Source organism: Vicugna pacos, chromosome 22, assembly GCF_048564905.1.
Source record: "Vicugna pacos chromosome 22, VicPac4, whole genome shotgun sequence".
NCBI lineage: Eukaryota > Metazoa > Chordata > Mammalia > Artiodactyla > Camelidae > Vicugna > Vicugna pacos.
This window is the reverse complement of record NC_133008.1, coordinates 32086621-32103678: the sequence shown is the minus strand read 5'-3', so window position 1 is coordinate 32103678 and position 17058 is coordinate 32086621. Positions and strand designations below refer to the sequence as shown.

Genomic DNA, 17058 nt, shown 5'->3' with positions numbered 1-17058 from the left:
CTCCACGCAGACTTGTGGTCCTCCCCATGCAGTACCGTATAACTGACCATCGGGCTGGGAGCTCGGGTCGGAAGGAAACTACAACCCCCACGATGCCGCGCGCCCTGGCGGTGCGTCGTCATCAACATCGCGCGCAGCCCGCCGGGAGTCGTAGTTCGCGCGTGCGCCCTACTTGAATTCTTCTCCCAGAAGTCCTCGCGCGTCGTCCTCCTCGCCCTCCAGGCCGTTCGCGTCCAGCCGGAGTCCGCTAGCCTCCACTCCGCCGTCCGCCGTCCGCCGACTGCGGTACGCCTGCCGCCATGCTGCCTGCCGCGCTGCTCCGCCGCCCAGGCTTGGCCCGCCTCGTGCGCCAAGCCCGCGCTTACGCCGAGGCTGCCGCCGCCCCAGCCCCCGCCGCTGGCTCGGGACAGATGTCCTTCACCTTCGCCTCACCCACGCAGGTTCGGACGTCCGCGGGCTCGGGCCCCGCACCCGCGCCTCTGTCCCGTGTGGTCCGGGATCCGAGCCCCCAGTCCCCAGGTCGGCAACCTGCATTCCGGTCCCGCGCCCCTATCCCGTCTAGTCCGGGATCCGAGCCCCCAACTCCCGTGGTCGCCGTCCCTCAGCCCCTCATTCCGATCTGCTCCCAGCATGCGCCCTAACGCCACGTGATTCAGACCGGAGTCCCCGGTACCCCTTCCGAGTTCTGCGCCTCCTGAATGCTCCCTCCTGCAGTGGCTGTTTGTGGCCTAACGGCGTTTTCTTACGGAAGGAATGGTGGCTTGATTTCGTTCTTTTGTAGACGAAGGCACTGCAGCCTTGCTGGAGGACCCCACCGAAGCACTGGTCCCAGTGCAGCTGCCTCTGGGTCCCTCATCAGCTTTCAGTCTGACGTAGATGTTTAATGGCAGGGGAGACTAAATGCTGGTTCCGTGGTACTGGCCTGAAGCAACCCGTTCATCACGCTTTCTCTAGGTGTTCTTCAACGGTGCCAACGTCCGGCAGGTGGACGTGCCCACGCAGACGGGAGCCTTCGGCATTCTGGCAGCCCATGTGCCCACCCTGCAGGTCCTGCGGCCAGGGCTGGTTGTGGTCCATGCTGAAGACGGTACCACTTCCAAATACTTTGGTGAGTTGAGTGGAGGGCAGAGGAAAGCGGCTGGGCAGAGGACACCGGTCCCAGCAGAGAAGTCCCCATTTCAGTTGACTGAGTAAGAAAGGGCATAGTGTTTCCCAGCTTTGGACTGGCTGTGGTTAGGGGTAGAACTGATCAGGGGAGGGGGACCCATGCTGACAGGTGCTGGGAAGAGAAGTGAAAATGTGGCCTGGAGGGGGCCCTTTGGAGGAGGAAGGATCCTCCATTCTAAGAAAGTCATCCAGCAGCGTGGCTCTTTCCCAGCACCACAACTGAGACTTGAACTCAGTTCTGCTTTTCCCCTGACCCTGGTTCAGCCCACGGGCTGGTGGGCAGAGGGAGGGGTCTTTGTCCCCATGTCCAGCCTCCAGGGGGTGCACCTGGTGGTCACCTATCTACTTGTGTGCTTGAGCCTTTGGACCTTGGAGCCAGGCTGTGGGCTCACCCTCCCAACCCAACAGGGGCTCTGGGGCTGCCCGTGTCCCCCATGCCTGGACATAGAGCTCTCACTCCCCCTCCCCCCCCCCCGCAGTGAGCAGCGGTTCCGTCACAGTGAATGCTGATTCCTCGGTGCAGTTACTGGCTGAAGAAGCTGTGACGCTCGACATGCTGGACCTGGGGGTGAGTGCCCCAGGGGATGTCGAGGCACAGAGCTGGTCGGAGCTGGTGGAGAACTCCCTGGCTGCAGGGAGGGAACTGGCATGTGGGGCCAGTGTCGGGCTGGGGCCCAGGCTTAGTCCTCACCCGCCACCCACCCCCTGCAGGCGGCCAAGGCGAACCTGGAGAAGGCGCAGTCGGAGCTGTTGGGGGCGGCAGATGAGGCCACGAGGGCCGAGATCCAGATCCGCATCGAGGCCAGCGAGGCCCTGGTGAAGGCCCTGGAGTAGGCGGGGCCTGCCCCGTGTTGGCTGTGGCCGAGGCCCATGCAGCGGAGGCAGCTCCCGTGGTCCAGGCTGACTTGGGGGGCAAGAGGCTGAGTGAAGCGGGCCAGACAGCCCCTAGAGCACTACTTCCCTAGGGGGAGCGGTCCTTGCTGGGAAGCCGCCAGATGGCAGCATAGGGCCAGCTTCTGTCCAGGGCATCCTGCAGGGCTTTGTCCCCTCCTGCTAAATAAACCTCAGGAACAAACCCTCAGCAACTCTGGCCAACTTGGTGGGGCGGGGCGAGTTCAGACACTCGCTCTGTCTGTGGTGGGTATTGTCACTCTGGGGGCTCTTGTCCCACCTCCCAAGATCCCCTGGACCTGATGTGCTGCCCACCACTCCCCTGCCCCTGCCGAGCCTGCTGCAGAGAGCTCTGCTCCCAGCCTTCTCTCCCAGACAGCTTGCCCCCTCCCAAGGCCCTCATTAAAGATCTGGGAGCCAACTTGTGTTTACTGGCTTTGTCCTGCTTGGGGCAGCAGGCTCGGGACCCAGCCTGGTCTCTGCCCCAGCTCTCTGTGTCTACCGAGTGAGGTGGGGCAGTAAATGCCAGCCATTGCCTTTCTTGGGTCAGGAGGCAGTGACCTGAGACATCCTGGCTGTCTGCAGTAAGCTGGAGTGTCGAGGGGTGCGGGGGACAGAGCTCATGAAGCCAGGCTGGGTTGTGGGCTGGGTGCTGGCCCTCACCCCAGGAGGGTGGGGACGGGCAAAGGTCACTAGCCAGGGCTGGGGACAGCAGGCAGGGGTGTGGCCGCTGCTTCTGGACTGGGCTCGGGCTGCTGGACAGACAGGGCTCTGCTGGGCTCCGGTTCTGGGCTGTGATGTCTGCCCCGCCAGCTCCTCAGCCCTGCCCCAGCTGCGCTGGGAAGAGGTGGGTCCTGCCTGCTCCCACGGAGGCACTGCCCTGTGCTTGCCTGGCCTGTGGGTGGCCCCAGCTGGCTGGGCGCCCAGTCCCTGGTGGTGTTGGCACCCAGGCCCATGGGCCTGCCCCAGATTGGTGGAGTGACCAGGCAGGGGCCAGCCCGGTACCTTGAAGCTTAAGGGCTGCCCCATCTTTTTCAACCAGTAACTCCCTCTTCCGACCTGGGTGGGGTGGCCTAGGCACTAGCTCCGGGTGGCAGGCAGGGGTCTCCTCACCCTGCTCCCTGGTCCTGGGCTGAGCAGAGCTGGCAGGGGATTCCAGCAGGGTGAGTGTGCGTGAGCTTGGGCCTCCCTGTGTGTCACTGGCAGCCAGAAGGTGATGGGGAGGCCACTCCAGGGCTTGTCATCAGCACAGACAGGCTGGTTGTGTGTCACAGTCCCGTGGAAGTGACTGTCCCCAGGTTGTCTCTAAGGCTTGACATGGGGGAGATGTGAACATGGGAGGCTCTAGGCAAGCTTGCAGTATGGGGGACATCCATCCAAGTCTTGTTCCTTTTTGGGCAGGTGAGGCTGGAGTAGCCAGCTCCCTCTATCCCAGAAACCCCCAGCTCAGACAGGTGTGACAGCTGTGACAGCTTTGGGGGTCACAAGTGCAACCCCACCCCTCTCCGTCTCCTGGCTTTAGAGCCCAGGTCGTGGAGTTCCTGGCCCGTCTCCTTATCTAGTCTATAAATAAGACCAGGGGCATGGCTGGGGGTTGGTGGGGGCCTGTGGGAGGAGACCTTCACTAATCCACCGGACCGGCAGCCCCACACCAGGGACCCCACTAGCACCCCCACCCCCTGAGGCCTCAGCCCCTAGCTGTGCGACACAACCAGATGTAGCTAGGACCCCCCCAGCATGGCGCAGGCCCCTGGGGAATGTGGCAGCCTTGGAGCCCAGCCTGGGGACACTTGCACCTGCTGGGCTGCAGGAACAGCTTGTGCTGGCTGGGCTGCATCCTGGGGTGGGACAGGTCACAGGGCCAGGAACCAGAGGGTCATGACCCCTTCCAAGAGGGCAGGCCTTGGGCCTTGTGGCGCCCAAGGATTCATGTCCCTCCCAGGAGGGGGTACGCTCGCATCCTAGGACCTGCCACCGTGGCACAAGGATGCTAAGTGGGAAAGGCAGGGAGACAGGCTGATCTGAGGTTGGCCCTCCTCCATGTGTGTGACCGTCAGCGGCTACATTCCAGGAGGACAGCCTACTTTTTAGTCCCCAGAGGAACCAGGTCCAGTGAAATCTTCAACCCACTCCCCGGAATCAAAGCCGCCACCCAGCACTACCTGCCCATCTGTGGGTCCCACCTGGTCTGCCACCTGGCCACTCTCCTGAGCCCTCCAACGTTGAGATGCTCCGGCTTCAGAGCCCGTGTCTCCCTGCACGACCTCTGTGTGCTCTTTGCAAGCCAAGCCAACCTGGCCCGCAGCCCTCCAGCTCAGCCCCACATGCACTCTGGGGCACTCACTCCAGCCACCAGTGCTTTGTGCTGATTGTTGCTCTTCCTTCCTTGGAGCACTGTTATCTTCCTCTGGCCAGCTGCTGTCCACCCCTCAACCCCATGACCCCCTCCCAAGGGTTCTGACAGCCCCTCCCTTGGGCCCAGCCCTGACGTTGTGGGGCTGGGAGTGTCTGGGTGTGCCTGTGACCAGGTTGGGGGACCAGAGACTGCAGGAGCATTGGGTGGGAGCATGATGGAGACCTGGAAAGCAACACAGCCCTGGGAGGGGCACCCAGGGTGAGGGTGGGGGTGGAGGTGGTCAGGTCAGATAAAGGGAGACACCAGGTAAGTGGACAGGAGTGGCCTGGGGTCCCATCCTGGACAGAGTGGGAAGGAGGACCAAGAGAGGCCTACCCTCATCCAGGGTCATCCTTTTAGAAAGCCCCCTACACAAGGCCACCTGAGGACCTGCCAGGCTTCTGCTTGTTACTGGCTGTGTGGCCTCTGTTTCCTCACCTGTAAAATGGGTTGAGTGATTACGCCTATCCTGAGGGTTGGGTACCAGCATGTGAGTCTGCTTGTTGGGGTGATGGCAATGTTACAGGGTCTAGGTGAGGGCCCCATGTCCCTAGGCTCCAGAGTGAGACCTGCTGTATTCTCATTTCGTTCCACTGCCACCCTGGAGAAACTGAGGCTCACAAAAGCCAGTGTCCCCCAGGGGTCGCAAGAGCCCAGCTGGTGGTGACTGGACGCACAAGGCAGGCCTGGTCCTGGTGAATCGCTCCATAAATGCCCTCTGAGGTCACTGCTAAGGGATGCGAGAAGCCGGGCTCCCGGCAGCCGGCTGGACACCCCCACTACAGGCAGGTGACTCGGGCCTGTTTCCTGGACCGTGGCCGCTGACTCAGGCCCCCCTTCCCGCTCCCCTACTCGGGAGCCCCCAGGCGGAAGCACTGGTCTGGGGCGGCAGGAAAGGGGGCAGGGTAGGGAATCCAGCTGTGCACCCTGAAACCCCTTCCAGTGGGCTGGAGTACGGATGCGCCTGAGTCGTCTGCATGGCCGACTGTGACCCCGGTTGGTAGCATTCAAGGAGCGCCCCTCCCCCTCGCTTCCAGGAGGAGGCTTAGGGGGCGGGTGGCACAGGACGGTCGGCGCCCTAGGGCCCTGGCCAGCAGGCAGGGGCGGGGGCCGGCCTGCGTCACCGCCCGGCTGGTCCCCCGCCTCCTGGCCGCCCAAACTCCACCCCGAGGGAAGGCGGCGCGGATAAAGGCTCAGGGGCCGCCTGCTCGGCCCCAGACCGGCTCTGCCACCGCGTATTCATCCCGTACGTGGGTACACTCTGGACTAATGGGACCTCGGGCTGGCCGCTCCCGGTGAGTGGGGGGGCGGGACCTCGCGGGCCGAGGAGGTGGGGTTCCCACTCTAGTCCCTTAAGGGTGCCCCACTTTTCTTGGTTCTTCGGGCAGGCAGAGTTCAGGGTGTCTCTAGTTCTGGGAAGCCCCTTGGGACGTGTAATGGAATGGACTCGGTGCAGCCAGCACGGCCCGGGCGGGACCTCTGCCCCCGCCCCGCCCCCCGGCACTCCCCCCTCCCCGCGAGTGACCTTGAGCTAGTTGCCGTTCCCACATCAGTTTTCCGGGCTCTGCGGCCTTACTCTCCTGACTGGGAGCCTTCCGCTCCTAGGTAGGCTCCCCCAACGCCCCCAGTCCCGTTGGCCTGCCGCCTGCCCCGCCGGCCTCGGCGCCCCCTCCTCGGGTCTCCGAGCAGCGATCCCGGGCGGGGCCGGCAGAGGGCGCGCCGGTGCTGCTGACTCACCGCAGCCCCTAGCGCCGCGCGCGGGCGCAGCCGGGGACGCCACCTCACGTCACGGCTCGGGCGGGTGCGACTCGGGAAGCGGGCCCGGCCCGCGGGACGGGGGTGGGACGCGAGGTGGCACCGGCGCGGGAGGGGCCCTCCGGCACCAGCCACGTCACCGTGGTGCAGGCCCCGCCCGCAACCCCACCCCTCGCCGGTGCTTCTCGCCTCACGAGTGGGGGGCGCCCCCAGCCGACCCTCCCGCGAGCTACCCGGCCACGAGGCGCAGGAATCGCCTCCTGCTTCCACTCGCGGCGGCTCCCCAGACGGGCGCGGGGGAAAGCCCCGGCTTCCTGCTCCGGCCCGGGGCTGCTGGCCTCCGCTACGGCGCGTCGCCCCAAGAGGGGTCCCCACGCCCCTTGGGCCTGGCCGCCCGCCCTTTGTTGCAGCTCCGGCCTTATGAATGGTTGCGGCGGGTTGGGGGGCGCGGGGGCGGGCCGGAGCGGCGCCAGCCCCGCCCCCGCCGTGCTTCGCTTGGCCACCGGGCCGGGGGTGGGGCGAGAGGCGGGCCCGCGCGGCCACGTGGGGCGGCGCCGCGGCGGCTCTCATTGGCCGGCCCGCGTGGCCGACCGGGCGTTCAGCACGCGTTGATTGGCCTGCGCGGGCCGCCGGAGTAAGTAGTGAATGGGAGGGGGCGGCAGCCCCGCCCCTCGGAACGTTGATACATTATAACTTTTTTTTCTTGTTACTTTCACCCCCAGATCCTCCGGCGGCGGCGGCGGCTGTTGCTAAGGGAGGGGACGCGCGGTGAAGCGCGGCCCGAGCGGCAGACGGCCTCGAGAGCGGCCGCCTCAGCGGCGCACCCTCCTCGGGGAACCTTCCCTGAGCCCGCCGGCCTTGAAACGATCCGCGAGTGCAGTCCCCACCCAGGAAGGCGCCCCAACGGACCGACACGACCTCGGAGCGCCACTTGGATTTTTGATTCCTGATTTGCTTTCCGCTCCTAGGACTATCTCCAAGGGGACACGCGCCCCAGCCCCCAGGGACCTCGAGGACCCTGGTGTGGGGAGCCCCCCACCCTGCCCGGAGGCGCGGCGAGAATTGGCGGCGCCCCGCGGACCCCAGCCCCCCAGCGCGGGCCGGGGATGGAGCCGCAGCCCGGCGGCGCCCGGAGCTGCCGGCGCGCGGCCCCCGGCGGCGCCTGCGAGCTGGGCCCGGCAGCCGAGACGGCGCCCATGAGCCTGGCCATTCACAGTACGACGGGCACCCGCTATGAGCTGTCGGTACCCCACGACGAGACAGTGGAGGGACTGCGCAAGCGGCTGTCCCAGCGCCTCAAAGTGCCCAAAGAGCGTCTGGCGCTGCTCCACAAAGACACGTAGGTACCGCGCGGCCCCGGCCCCCGCGACCCCCTTGGCCCACCGCCCCCTCGGGCCCCAGCCCCGGGGCGGGAACAAAGAGCGCGCCGCTCGGGGAAGGAAGGGGGCGGCCAGACGGGGGGCGGGGGCGCGCCGCGCGCTCTCGGGCGCCCTCTGCTCGGCCCCCTCCCCCGCCCGGGGTCGTTGCACAAAGGCGGCTGCGAGGGCGCCTCGGGCCGGGCTTAGGCGGCGTCCCCCACGGAAAGGCAGAAATCCCGGGCCGCGCGGGGGTCCCAGCTGCGGGGGTGGGGGACGCGGCCACCGCCTCCTGCCTGCGTTCCCGCCGGCTTCCGCATCTGTCCGGCGGCCCCCTCTGCGTCTGGCTGTCTCTCCCCCCCTCTTGCGTCTCTGTCCCGCTTTGTTCTCTCCACCGACCGCTCCCCGCATTCCCCCCCTCCCCCCTGCCATTTAAATCGCCTTCAGGCCTGGGAGCCCTCCCTCCGCGGGCCTCCGGGGACACGCAGTGTCCATCCCCAGCGGAGGGGCCCCGGTGGGGGAGGGGCGAGAGGGGGAGGGTCTCCTTTGTTTGAGCGGCGGCAGCGGCGGCGGCCTGCGCCAAGGAGGAAGGGAGGAGGGGAGCTCGCCCCGCAAAGTCCCCGAAGGCTAAGAGCTTGGCCAACAGGGACAGCCCAGGCCCGGGTGGTTGAATTACAGGGGGGCAGTCCCTGGGTAGGGGGAGGGTGCCAAGGGGCGCTCTGGGCCTGGATGGTGATAGAGTGGCTGAGGTGCACAGGGAGTGCCTCAGTCCAGAGTCGGGGTTCCTTGGGAGAAGGTGTCTGAACTAACAGGATCGGGCTTCTGGGATCTCACCTCAACCCCCCACCACACAGACATGGCCCTGGATCTGGAGGCCAGGAAGGGGTGGGGGTGCAAGGGACTCCTGCCTTGTCCCCTACAATCACAACCCTCCCAGCGGCTTCAGCTTCCGAGTTCCTGCCTCGTCTCAGTGTGGCCTCACCCTCTTCCTTCCTCCCTCTTTAGCCGGCTCAGTTCGGGGAAGCTGCAGGAGTTTGGCGTGGGGGACGGCAGCAGGCTGACACTCGTGCCCACCGTGGAGGCAGGCCTCATGGTAAATGCTGGGGCTCCGTGCCCTGAGGTCCCATACTGACAGTCAGCCCCCATCCCCTGTGAGAACAGTCCCCATCACACCCTGGACCCCTTCTCAGGGCAGCCCACGCCACCCAGCAAGCTTGGCCCTCCCAACCTCGGTGCTGGGCCCACCCTCAGGGTCTCCTTTCCCTCTCTTTGTAGTCCCAGGCCTCCAGGCCGGAACAGTCTGTGATGCAGGCCTTGGAAAGCTTGACAGAGACACAGGTAAGATCCGCGCCAGCCCTTTCTAGCCTGTGGGGGCAGCAGGCCCAGTGGCCGGCCACCTCGGAGAGCCTGGGGCTTGTTTGTGCTCCCAGGAGGCCTGTGGGGAGGGGAGGGGACTCGCCGCCCCGCCTTCATGCCAGCTTGGCCTGGTCACCCAGCTTCCTCTTCCTCCTCCCCCCAGCACTCACCACCTGACCTTGAGAGCCTTCTCTCCCACGGCGGCTGCCATGGGGGAGGGGGCCGAGCTTTCACAAGCCTGCCTGCAGGGTGACCTTGGCCCACGCTCCCACTCTATTCCCACACCCAGGCCTGTGTCCCCAGACCCACTAGCCCCGCCAAGAAGTACCCCCACCCGCCCAGCCACTGTGGTTTCCCCAGAGCAACCTTTTTAACCTGGGGAGGAGGTACCAGCCTGGGTGACACTCCTTCCGTGACTCCGTTGTGAGGGGTGGAGAGTCACCCCTCCCCCTCCTTCTCTTGGCCTTTGTTCTCTGCCCCAAAAGGGGGAGGGGGCAGGGGCGCCCAGCGGGAGGCGGGGTGGGGGGGAACCAGCACTGCTCAGACAGGATGTTAGGAAAATATTTAGTAAGCGTCCGGGAGGGAGATGAGGAAGGCTGGGGCTGGCCCACACTTGGTTCCCGGTTTTGTTGCAGCCTTTTTTTTTCCCCTTTCCTTCTCCTTTCCTCATTTTTCTGGCAGCGGGGCCCTCCTCCCAGGAGGGTGACACAGGCCTCAGCCATCCGCCTGCTGCCAGGGTGGGGGTGGCATGTCCCTGGCCTCCTCAGCTGGGCTGGGCTGGGCTGGCCCCCAGCCGCAGGAACCTGCTCAGCCGCTTCCCTTCCTCCTGCTCCGGGGCCCTCGCCCCCTCCCCGACCTGTAGCATCCTGCCCTCACCAACTGGCTAGCCGCGGAGGAGGAGGGGCCAGGAGCTGGGTGGTCTGTCATCAGGAAGGGCTGTAGGGTAGGGGGAAGAGCCAGGGTTCCAGGAGCCGGTGGGGGCTGCCTGTGATTTCCTAGGGCAGATGTGAATTGGGCTCCTGTTGTGGGGGGGGCTGTGGTTGGCAGGGGGCCCCTGGGGTGTGTTTGGTTCACATCCGCCCCAGGGTGCCTGCGTCAGGAGGGTGATGGGGAGGCGCTGGCGGAGTGACTGGGCTCCCAGAACTGCTTCCCCGCCTGGCCCCGAGTCACACTGCCCATTCGCCTGCCCGGGGGAGGAAGTTGCAGGGTGGAGCGGGGGAGACACCCCAGCTGCTCTTGGGAAGCCACCCCAGGCCCTTCCTGCAAAGTGTGTTTCTGGGGCTGGGGGGTGGCTCGGGCAGACAGGGATGCACACTACCCGCCTCCTTGCCTCCTCCCCACGGCCCCCGAGCAGAGAAGGTTACGCCAGCCGCTGCCAGCAGAGAGCAGGGAGGAGGTGGTTCTGAGTCATCCCGGCCTGTGTCACTTCTCAGAAACCACCCCCCCAACATCCCGGCCCCTGGGGGAGAGCACGGCCCTGGCCAGGCCCCAGAGGGTGGGTCCAGTGGGGACGGGGGTCAGATGCACCACTCCCTTGCTGTGGAGGGGGTGCCAGATTTGAGGTTCATGTTTGTGTGGGTGGTGTTGAGGCCCTGGGGGACTCAGGCCCCAGGGAACCGGTCAGGGCCCCCGCCTGCAGCAGTGACGCCTCCCCTTCAGCCTCTGCCCCGCCCAGGACAGATAAATATTTATCTTGAGAAAGCAAAGGTTAGGACAAGAATTTGTCCAGGAATTCCACCCACTCGCACTCAGTGCCTCAGTGGCTTAGCTGGGAAGGGGCCTGAGGTAGATCTCCAGTATTCAGTTCTGAACCAACTGGAGAACCCAAGGGTGGGGAAAAGGTGCGAAGTGAGGGCTGTGTAACAGTACTGACCTCGGGCTGGGCCCCGCCTCCTCTGGCCTCAGTTTCCCCTTGAAAGAACCAAGCTGGCCAGGGTGGGCCAGGCCCCCCTCTGATCCGCCTCTGTCCCCCCACAGCCCCCAGCGGCGCCCGGGCCGGGCCGGGCTGGCGGAGGCGGCTTCCGGAAATACCGATTCATTTTATTTAAGCATCCGTGGCACCGACAGGGACCCCAGAGCCCAGAGAGGGGCGGCGAGAGGCCCCAGGTCACGCGGCGTGGGGGGCCGGGCTGGGCCGGGCTGGGAGCACCGCAGGCCGGGGCCCTGGGGCTGACGGGCCGCTCTCTGCAGGTCAGTGACTTCTTGTCGGGCCGCTCGCCGCTGACCCTGGCTCTGCGCGTGGGTGACCACATGATGTTCGTCCAGCTGCAGCTTGCAGCCCAGCACGCCCCACTTCAGCACCGCCACGTGCTGGCCGCCGCTGCCGCCGCTGCCGCCGCCGCCCGGGGGGACCCCAGCATGACCACCGCCCCTGTGTCTTCTCCCTGCCGGCCAGTGTCCAGCGCCGCCCGTGTCCCCCCAGTGCCCACCAGCCCTGCCCCCACCTCGTCCTCACCTGTCACAGCTGGCTCTTTCCGCTCCCACTCGGCCTCCACCACCTGCCCAGAGGTAAGTCTAGGGAAGGCAGGCTCTCCCTGGACGGTGGGAGGGTAGGTGCTCAGAGCCCTAGAGGTGTCTTTTGTATCAAGGGTCCTCCTTGTACCCTCGGTTGGTGCTGTAGTGGTGAGTGATCTCCTGACCCTGAACCCCAGGGCTCCCCTTGCACCCCAAGCTGACGGCCCCCCTCCTGCCATCAGCAGATGGACTGTTCCCCCCCTGCCAGCGCTGGTGCCAGCCCCTCATCCGCTCCTGGGAGTAGCCCCACCTCCCGCTCCCGAAAACCTGGCGCAGTCATCGAGAGCTTCGTAAACCACGCCCCAGGGGTCTTCTCAGGGACCTTCTCTGGTAGGTGTCATGGAACAGTCACATGCACACACACTGGGGATGGGACACACTCTCAAAGGTCCTCTTGGGATTTCCACGCACATGCATGGCCATCGAGCGGGCCACATGTCTGCACATGTGGGTGCAAGTACCCATGTCACCCAGGGTCTCAGCCTGGGAACCGGGCACTTCAGGCCAGATGTCCAGCCCTTGGGTACTCATCCACACCCCTCTGCAGGCACGCTGCACCCCAACTGCCAGGACAGCAGTGGGCGGCCGAGACGTGACATCGGAACCATCCTGCAGATCCTCAATGACCTCCTGAGTGCCACACGCCACTACCAGGGCATGCCCCCGTCACTGACCCAGCTGCGCTGCCATGCCCAGTGCACACCCGCCTCTCCCGCCCCGGACCTCGCCCCCAAAACTACCTCCTGCGAGAAGCTGGCGGCCTCGGCCCCAGCCTCCCTGAACCAGGCGCGCCTGTGCAAGCCCCCTGGTAAGTGTCTGCCCTGCCTCCCCCATACTTTGGTAGCTCAAGGCCCCTCTGTGCGCAGCTGAGCCCCCTGGGGCCCATGGCGGGCGGGGGTGGGGGGAGGATGTGCCAGCTGCCTCTGGCCCTGCTCCTCCCGCTTTGCAGGAGCGCATGGAGAAGGGAGTGTGTGTGTTGGGGGCACACAGTGTCTTTGTGCCCTTCCCGGGGGTGTCCATCCTCACTTCCTCCTCACCCCCCTTGGGCACCTTTTCCAGATGGCGAGTGGAGCTTCTGTGAATGGCCCAGTCAGGCCGAGGAGGGGGTTGGCTTCCCAGCCCGTGTCCCCCAACCCCCACAACCTGGTTATTCCGGATGCATGTAGAGTTGTGGGCCCCCTGCCCAGGTCCCAAAGGGGGACACAAGCCTAAGTCCCCCCTCCCACAGAGACACCCGCAGGGCTCCAGCTAACTTCTATAACGGCTGCCTTCCAAGTGCCCATCCTCACCCAGCCCTGCCCTCAGGGAGCTCACAGCGGGGGACAGTAGAGGCAGAATTAATGAACTACTACCCCGGAATTAGTGAACTCTCCCAACCCCCATGCACTGAAGATTCAGTAGCCAATCCTGACCCCGTCGCTGGAGGGAGTGCCCAGGAAGGGGGTGCAGAGCCTGCTGCCCAGGGGACAGCTGCAGGCGCTCCTGGTGTTTGGGGAGGCCTGGCCTCCAGTGGGGCACTCTGGGTCATTCATGGTCACTGTCTCCTCCACAGGGGACCGACTGCGGCAGACGGAAAACCGCGCCACGCGCTGTAAGGTGGAGCGCCTGCAGCTCCTGCTCCAGCAGAAACGGCTCCGCAGAAAGGCCCGGCGAGACGCCCGGGGCCCCTACCACTGGCCGCCCAGCCGCAAGGCCGGCCGCAGCGACAGCAGCGGCGGTGGGGGAGGCGGCGGCCCCACTGAAGCGGCCGGCTTGGGCCTCGACTTCGAGGACTCGGTCTGGAAGCCAGAAGTGAACCCTGACATCAAATCAGAGTTTGTGGTGGCCTAGGAACCCTGCCCCTCGCCCCAGCCCAGGGTGGCGTGAGCGTGGCCCCGCGCGGGAGGATCAGGCCTCCCAGTCCAGCATCCTTCTGGTGGTTTTTTTTGTTGTTTTTAAAATTTCAATTCCTACCATGGTTTTCTGAGCTCTCTGAACGAACTCTGCGGACTTGGGTTCCTGCCTCACACTTGGTTCGGCTCACACTCCCCGCCCCTTCCTCCCTCTCCCAACCTCATCTGTGACCCGCGCGGGTTCCTCCCGCCCACCTTCCCTTCCCAAGCTCCAAATATGTAGCAGTCTTTCCAGATGGTTGAGAGTGGAGACGAGGAAGCCGCCCCCCCTTCCGTTCTGCCGCCCTCCCCACCCTTTTCAGGTTTAAGTCAAAAATGTAGATGCCTCATTATGCACTTTACAGACAGGGGAGGGGGCCACAGAGAGGAGCGCCCCCCCCTGCAAACTCTGGCTCAAAAAACAACACAGCAGGGAGCCGTGGGAGGTCAGGTGCGCCCCAACCAGCTGGGACTGCTCCTCTTCAACACCTGTACCTCTCTTCTCTTCCTGGTCTCCTTTTCCATTTTCCTTTTCCTGGAAAAGAAAAGCTGTTTCAGGGGAGAGGCTGGCCGTAGCCTGCCTTGGGGTGCTGGCTGGGGTGGGGTACCCTTTCCTGCTGGGAAAGGAAAGGGAAGGAGGGAGGGAGGGGAAGAGACCCGCCCCAGCCTTCGCCATCCACACACTGTGTGATTTCCTCCAATGCCACCCTCCCACCCCACCCCGTTTTTCTGAGCTTGGGGTATTTATAGACGATTAATTTTCTGACTGAGCCAATAGTGGTTGGGAATCTCTTGAAAAAGTAGAGAGAGAAATGGCTGAGGGGGGTGGGCAGGGTAGATGCCCCCAGCCCTCCTTCCCCACCCAACCTGAGGGATCTGGGCCTGTGGACTGTGTTGGGGGGGCCCTCCTGCAGCTGGGAGGGGAGGAGGTGCTGAGCTGTGAATCCCCCGTAGGGGCAACGCTGTGTAGCATTAACCCCCTTGGGGGGGGTTCGCTGCTGGTCTAATTTGGACCCTCCCCACTTATGCCCATGCCCCGGGGGACCCCCAAGGGCAGAGGGATAGACACCCCCCTACTGGGGCCATTTCAATGGGGGTGGTTTTTTTCATTCACTTTTATTTTTTACTGATAATGGAGATGTTTGGGCCTTGCCCCCCACCTGTCTGTCTTGTCCTGGCCCCACCCAACTGTGCTGCGCAACACCCCTCACCCTGTGCCTGCCCCCCTTCCCCCTAGGTGACCCCTAGGTCCTCACCCCACCCCGTTATGTGTTTAAAGTTAATGGTTTCAGATGTGAACATCATGTGTTAACTGTAGCTCTGTACATTTTTTGTGGGGGGGAGGGTTGGCAGGGAGGGGTCAGAGGGTAGGGGTCAATGATTTGTTTGTTTGTTTGTTTTCATTTTCCAAAAAAAAAGAAAAGAAAAAAAGGGCGGGTTTGTTTTTGATGCGCACTGAATATCTATTTAATGTGTGTTCTGATGGGTTTTTTTTGTAACGATTTTTAAGTAACGTCTGTGCCTCCGCTGGTCTGAGGGTGGAGGCCCCAGGCAGGAACCGCCCACCCCCTTCTGCCCTCACCAGGGCCCCCAACAAGAAAGCATTACATGCCCTTGGGGGGTCGGGCAGTGGGGCGTCCCAGCACCTTGAGGGAGTTTCCTGTATGAAAACATTAAATTGGAAAAGAAAAAACCTACACAAACACCAATATTTGAAGGAATAAACAAAATGAAACAAGTGAACATCCTGCCTACTCGCTTGGGGGATGGGGTGGTCTTGGGGGTCACTGAGGGGTCTCTTGAGTGTGATAAGGGGTGGTCTTTCTCAGGAGGACCAGGTGGGATGCTGGGGTGGTTCACCCCCACCCCAGGGAGTGGGAGGTGGAAAGTCCATCCCTGGGTCCCTGGGCCCCCAGACCGTGGTGGGGTGCAGAGGGAGGGTTGTGTCCCGGAACAGTTCCCACGCCCCCTCCCCGCCCTAGGGTGAGGGTGGGCAGGAAGCCGCCCGCCAGGGGAGGGAGGGGCCGGCCACTTCCCAGTACCCAAGGCCGGAAGTCCTGCAGGGTGTGGGCACGGGGCTGCCCGCCTGCTTCGCCCTCTCGGTTCTAGGCTCTAAAGTGGGCTGAAGAGGAGCCCACGGACTCCGTCTCCAGGGAGACCTGGCCGCAGGCTCTGGGCCACCGTTTCCCCAGCCACAGAAAGGAGGAAGCAGTTCCATCCGCCTGCCCACGCGCAGGGGCCAGCCTGGGGACCCCTGACTTGAGCTCCACCCCTGGGGGATGCCTGTAGGCCTCCAGAGCCGCCTGCCCAGAATCAAGCCAAGGCCTGGGGCTGGCGCCCAGGGCCTCCAGGTTTGGCTCCACTCCTGTCCTGGGTGGACTCTCTCCAGCCTGCCCAGCCTTGCATTCCAGCGCTCCCCAGTCCTGACCATTACAATCAGGCCCTCCAGGCCTGTGACAGGCCAGGCCCTACCCAGGAACACCCCTAGCCAGCGCGCCTGCTCTGCCTGGGAACTTTCCTGGTCTGCATCTCCCACCGTTTCCGCCTGGGGCTCCCTGAGGCCTGGCCAGATGTGAGTCCTCTCTGGAGTCCTCCCTTCCACTGTGGGGCTGGGCAGAGACACACAATCATAACAATACTTCAGGTCATTTTACATGTATTTCCTCACAGCCACCTAAGAGAACTAATTATTCTCCCACTTGGTAGATGAGAAAACCGTGGCCCAAAGAGAAACACTCCTTGCTCCAGAGGATTGAGGTGTTTGTTAAATTAGTTGCCACCATCCCCTCTGCTGATTTCTAGTGGTCCAAGCCCCAGCTGCAGGGATCCTAGGGGGGAAGAAAACAGGTGCCATCCCGGGAATTTCCTGGGCACAGCTTGCTAAGGCTCTCCTGCCCCTCCCGCCGCCCAGTCACCCCCAGATCATTGCACGCCCACGCCAGGAAGGTAGGCTGCACAGGTCAGGCTGATCCCTTCAGATCTTAAGCTCAAAGGCGCAAACGTCCCTGCGGGCCTGGAGGGCCACAGGGTGTAGGCATGGGTGAGACACCTCAGGTCGAAGCCCCTGCCCACGCAGCCGGGCCCCCGGAGGTCAGGGCTGTGGCCCAGGTGGCCGCCGCAGGGCTGGGTGGGGGATGCGGAAGGAGGGTGTAGACCGAGGCGCCCGCTGAATCACAGGGGCTGTGTCTGCACGCTGCAGGCGGGGGGCGCTTGTCCTGCTCCCGGGGAACTCACCCCTCAAGGCGATGTCTGGCGCCCAGCCTGGTGGTCCGAGGGCCATAGCCCTGCCCCTGAGTTCTAGGAGTACCCACCCCGGGTAGGGGTTGCGGTCTGCGGGACTGTAGTGCACACACCTGCCCCGAGGGCAGGGTTGCGGGGAGGCGACCAGCCGAGGGGGCTCAGGCGGCCGGAGAGGTAGCAGGCCAGACCACGTAGGGGTGGGCAGCACGGAAAGATAAACTGAGTCCCTCAGAGGACGGGAGCTGCGGAACGACAGGGGGCGGGGACGACCCTGCACCGCCCCCTCCCCCATTAAGGGGAAGACTGAATGGGAGGGGGCGGCCCCCGGAAGCCCGCAGGGATGGAAACGCGGTTTGCATGGCAACGCGCCGCGAAACGGGCCTGACGTCACCATGGGGCGGGCGCCCCGCCTGCCCCCGTACTGAGTCGAACGGCCCAGGCCAGGGGAAACCTGATTGGTGGCCAGGTCGTTTGCTCCTCTGTACGCACCAATAGCCTCACGGGGCTGCCGCCC

General features: G+C 64.6%; 2 protein-coding genes and 1 long non-coding RNA gene across 6 annotated transcripts; 2 read left to right on the top strand and 1 right to left on the bottom strand.

Moving 5' to 3' along the window:
• Positions 1-178: 178 nt before the first annotated feature.
• ATP5F1D (ATP synthase F1 subunit delta) lies at positions 179-2479 on the top strand. Its single transcript, XM_015240950.3, has 4 exons — positions 179-440; positions 955-1108; positions 1647-1735; positions 1879-2479. Exons 1-4 carry the CDS (start codon positions 300-302, stop codon positions 1999-2001), a joined length of 507 nt encoding a protein of 168 aa, XP_015096436.2. The 5' UTR covers positions 179-299; the 3' UTR covers positions 2002-2479.
• Positions 2480-4676: 2197 nt separating this feature from the next.
• Positions 4677-15047, top strand: MIDN (midnolin). Of its 4 annotated transcripts, none has more exons than XM_072948115.1 (9): positions 4677-5748; positions 6931-7547; positions 8569-8656; positions 8839-8901; positions 10897-11025; positions 11110-11427; positions 11619-11763; positions 11981-12241; positions 12986-15047. In XM_072948115.1, the coding sequence occupies exons 2-9, from the start codon at positions 7315-7317 to the stop codon at positions 13261-13263; spliced, it is 1515 nt and encodes a 504-aa protein (XP_072804216.1). In that variant the 5' UTR covers positions 4677-5748; positions 6931-7314; the 3' UTR covers positions 13264-15047. The 4 variants fall into 4 exon arrangements, with proteins under 4 accessions (XP_072804216.1, XP_072804215.1, XP_072804218.1 ...); XM_072948114.1 differs by having other exon boundaries at positions 5334-5748; positions 11616-11763; XM_072948117.1 differs by lacking the exon at positions 10897-11025 and having other exon boundaries at positions 5339-5748.
• On the bottom strand, positions 13644-16874 carry LOC140688517 (uncharacterized). The gene is made up of 2 exons (XR_012063262.1): positions 16539-16874; positions 13644-13839 (listed from the first exon to the last, which is right to left on the bottom strand). It is a non-coding gene; the product is annotated as an uncharacterized lncRNA (long non-coding RNA).
• Between the last annotated feature and the right edge of the window lie 184 nt (positions 16875-17058).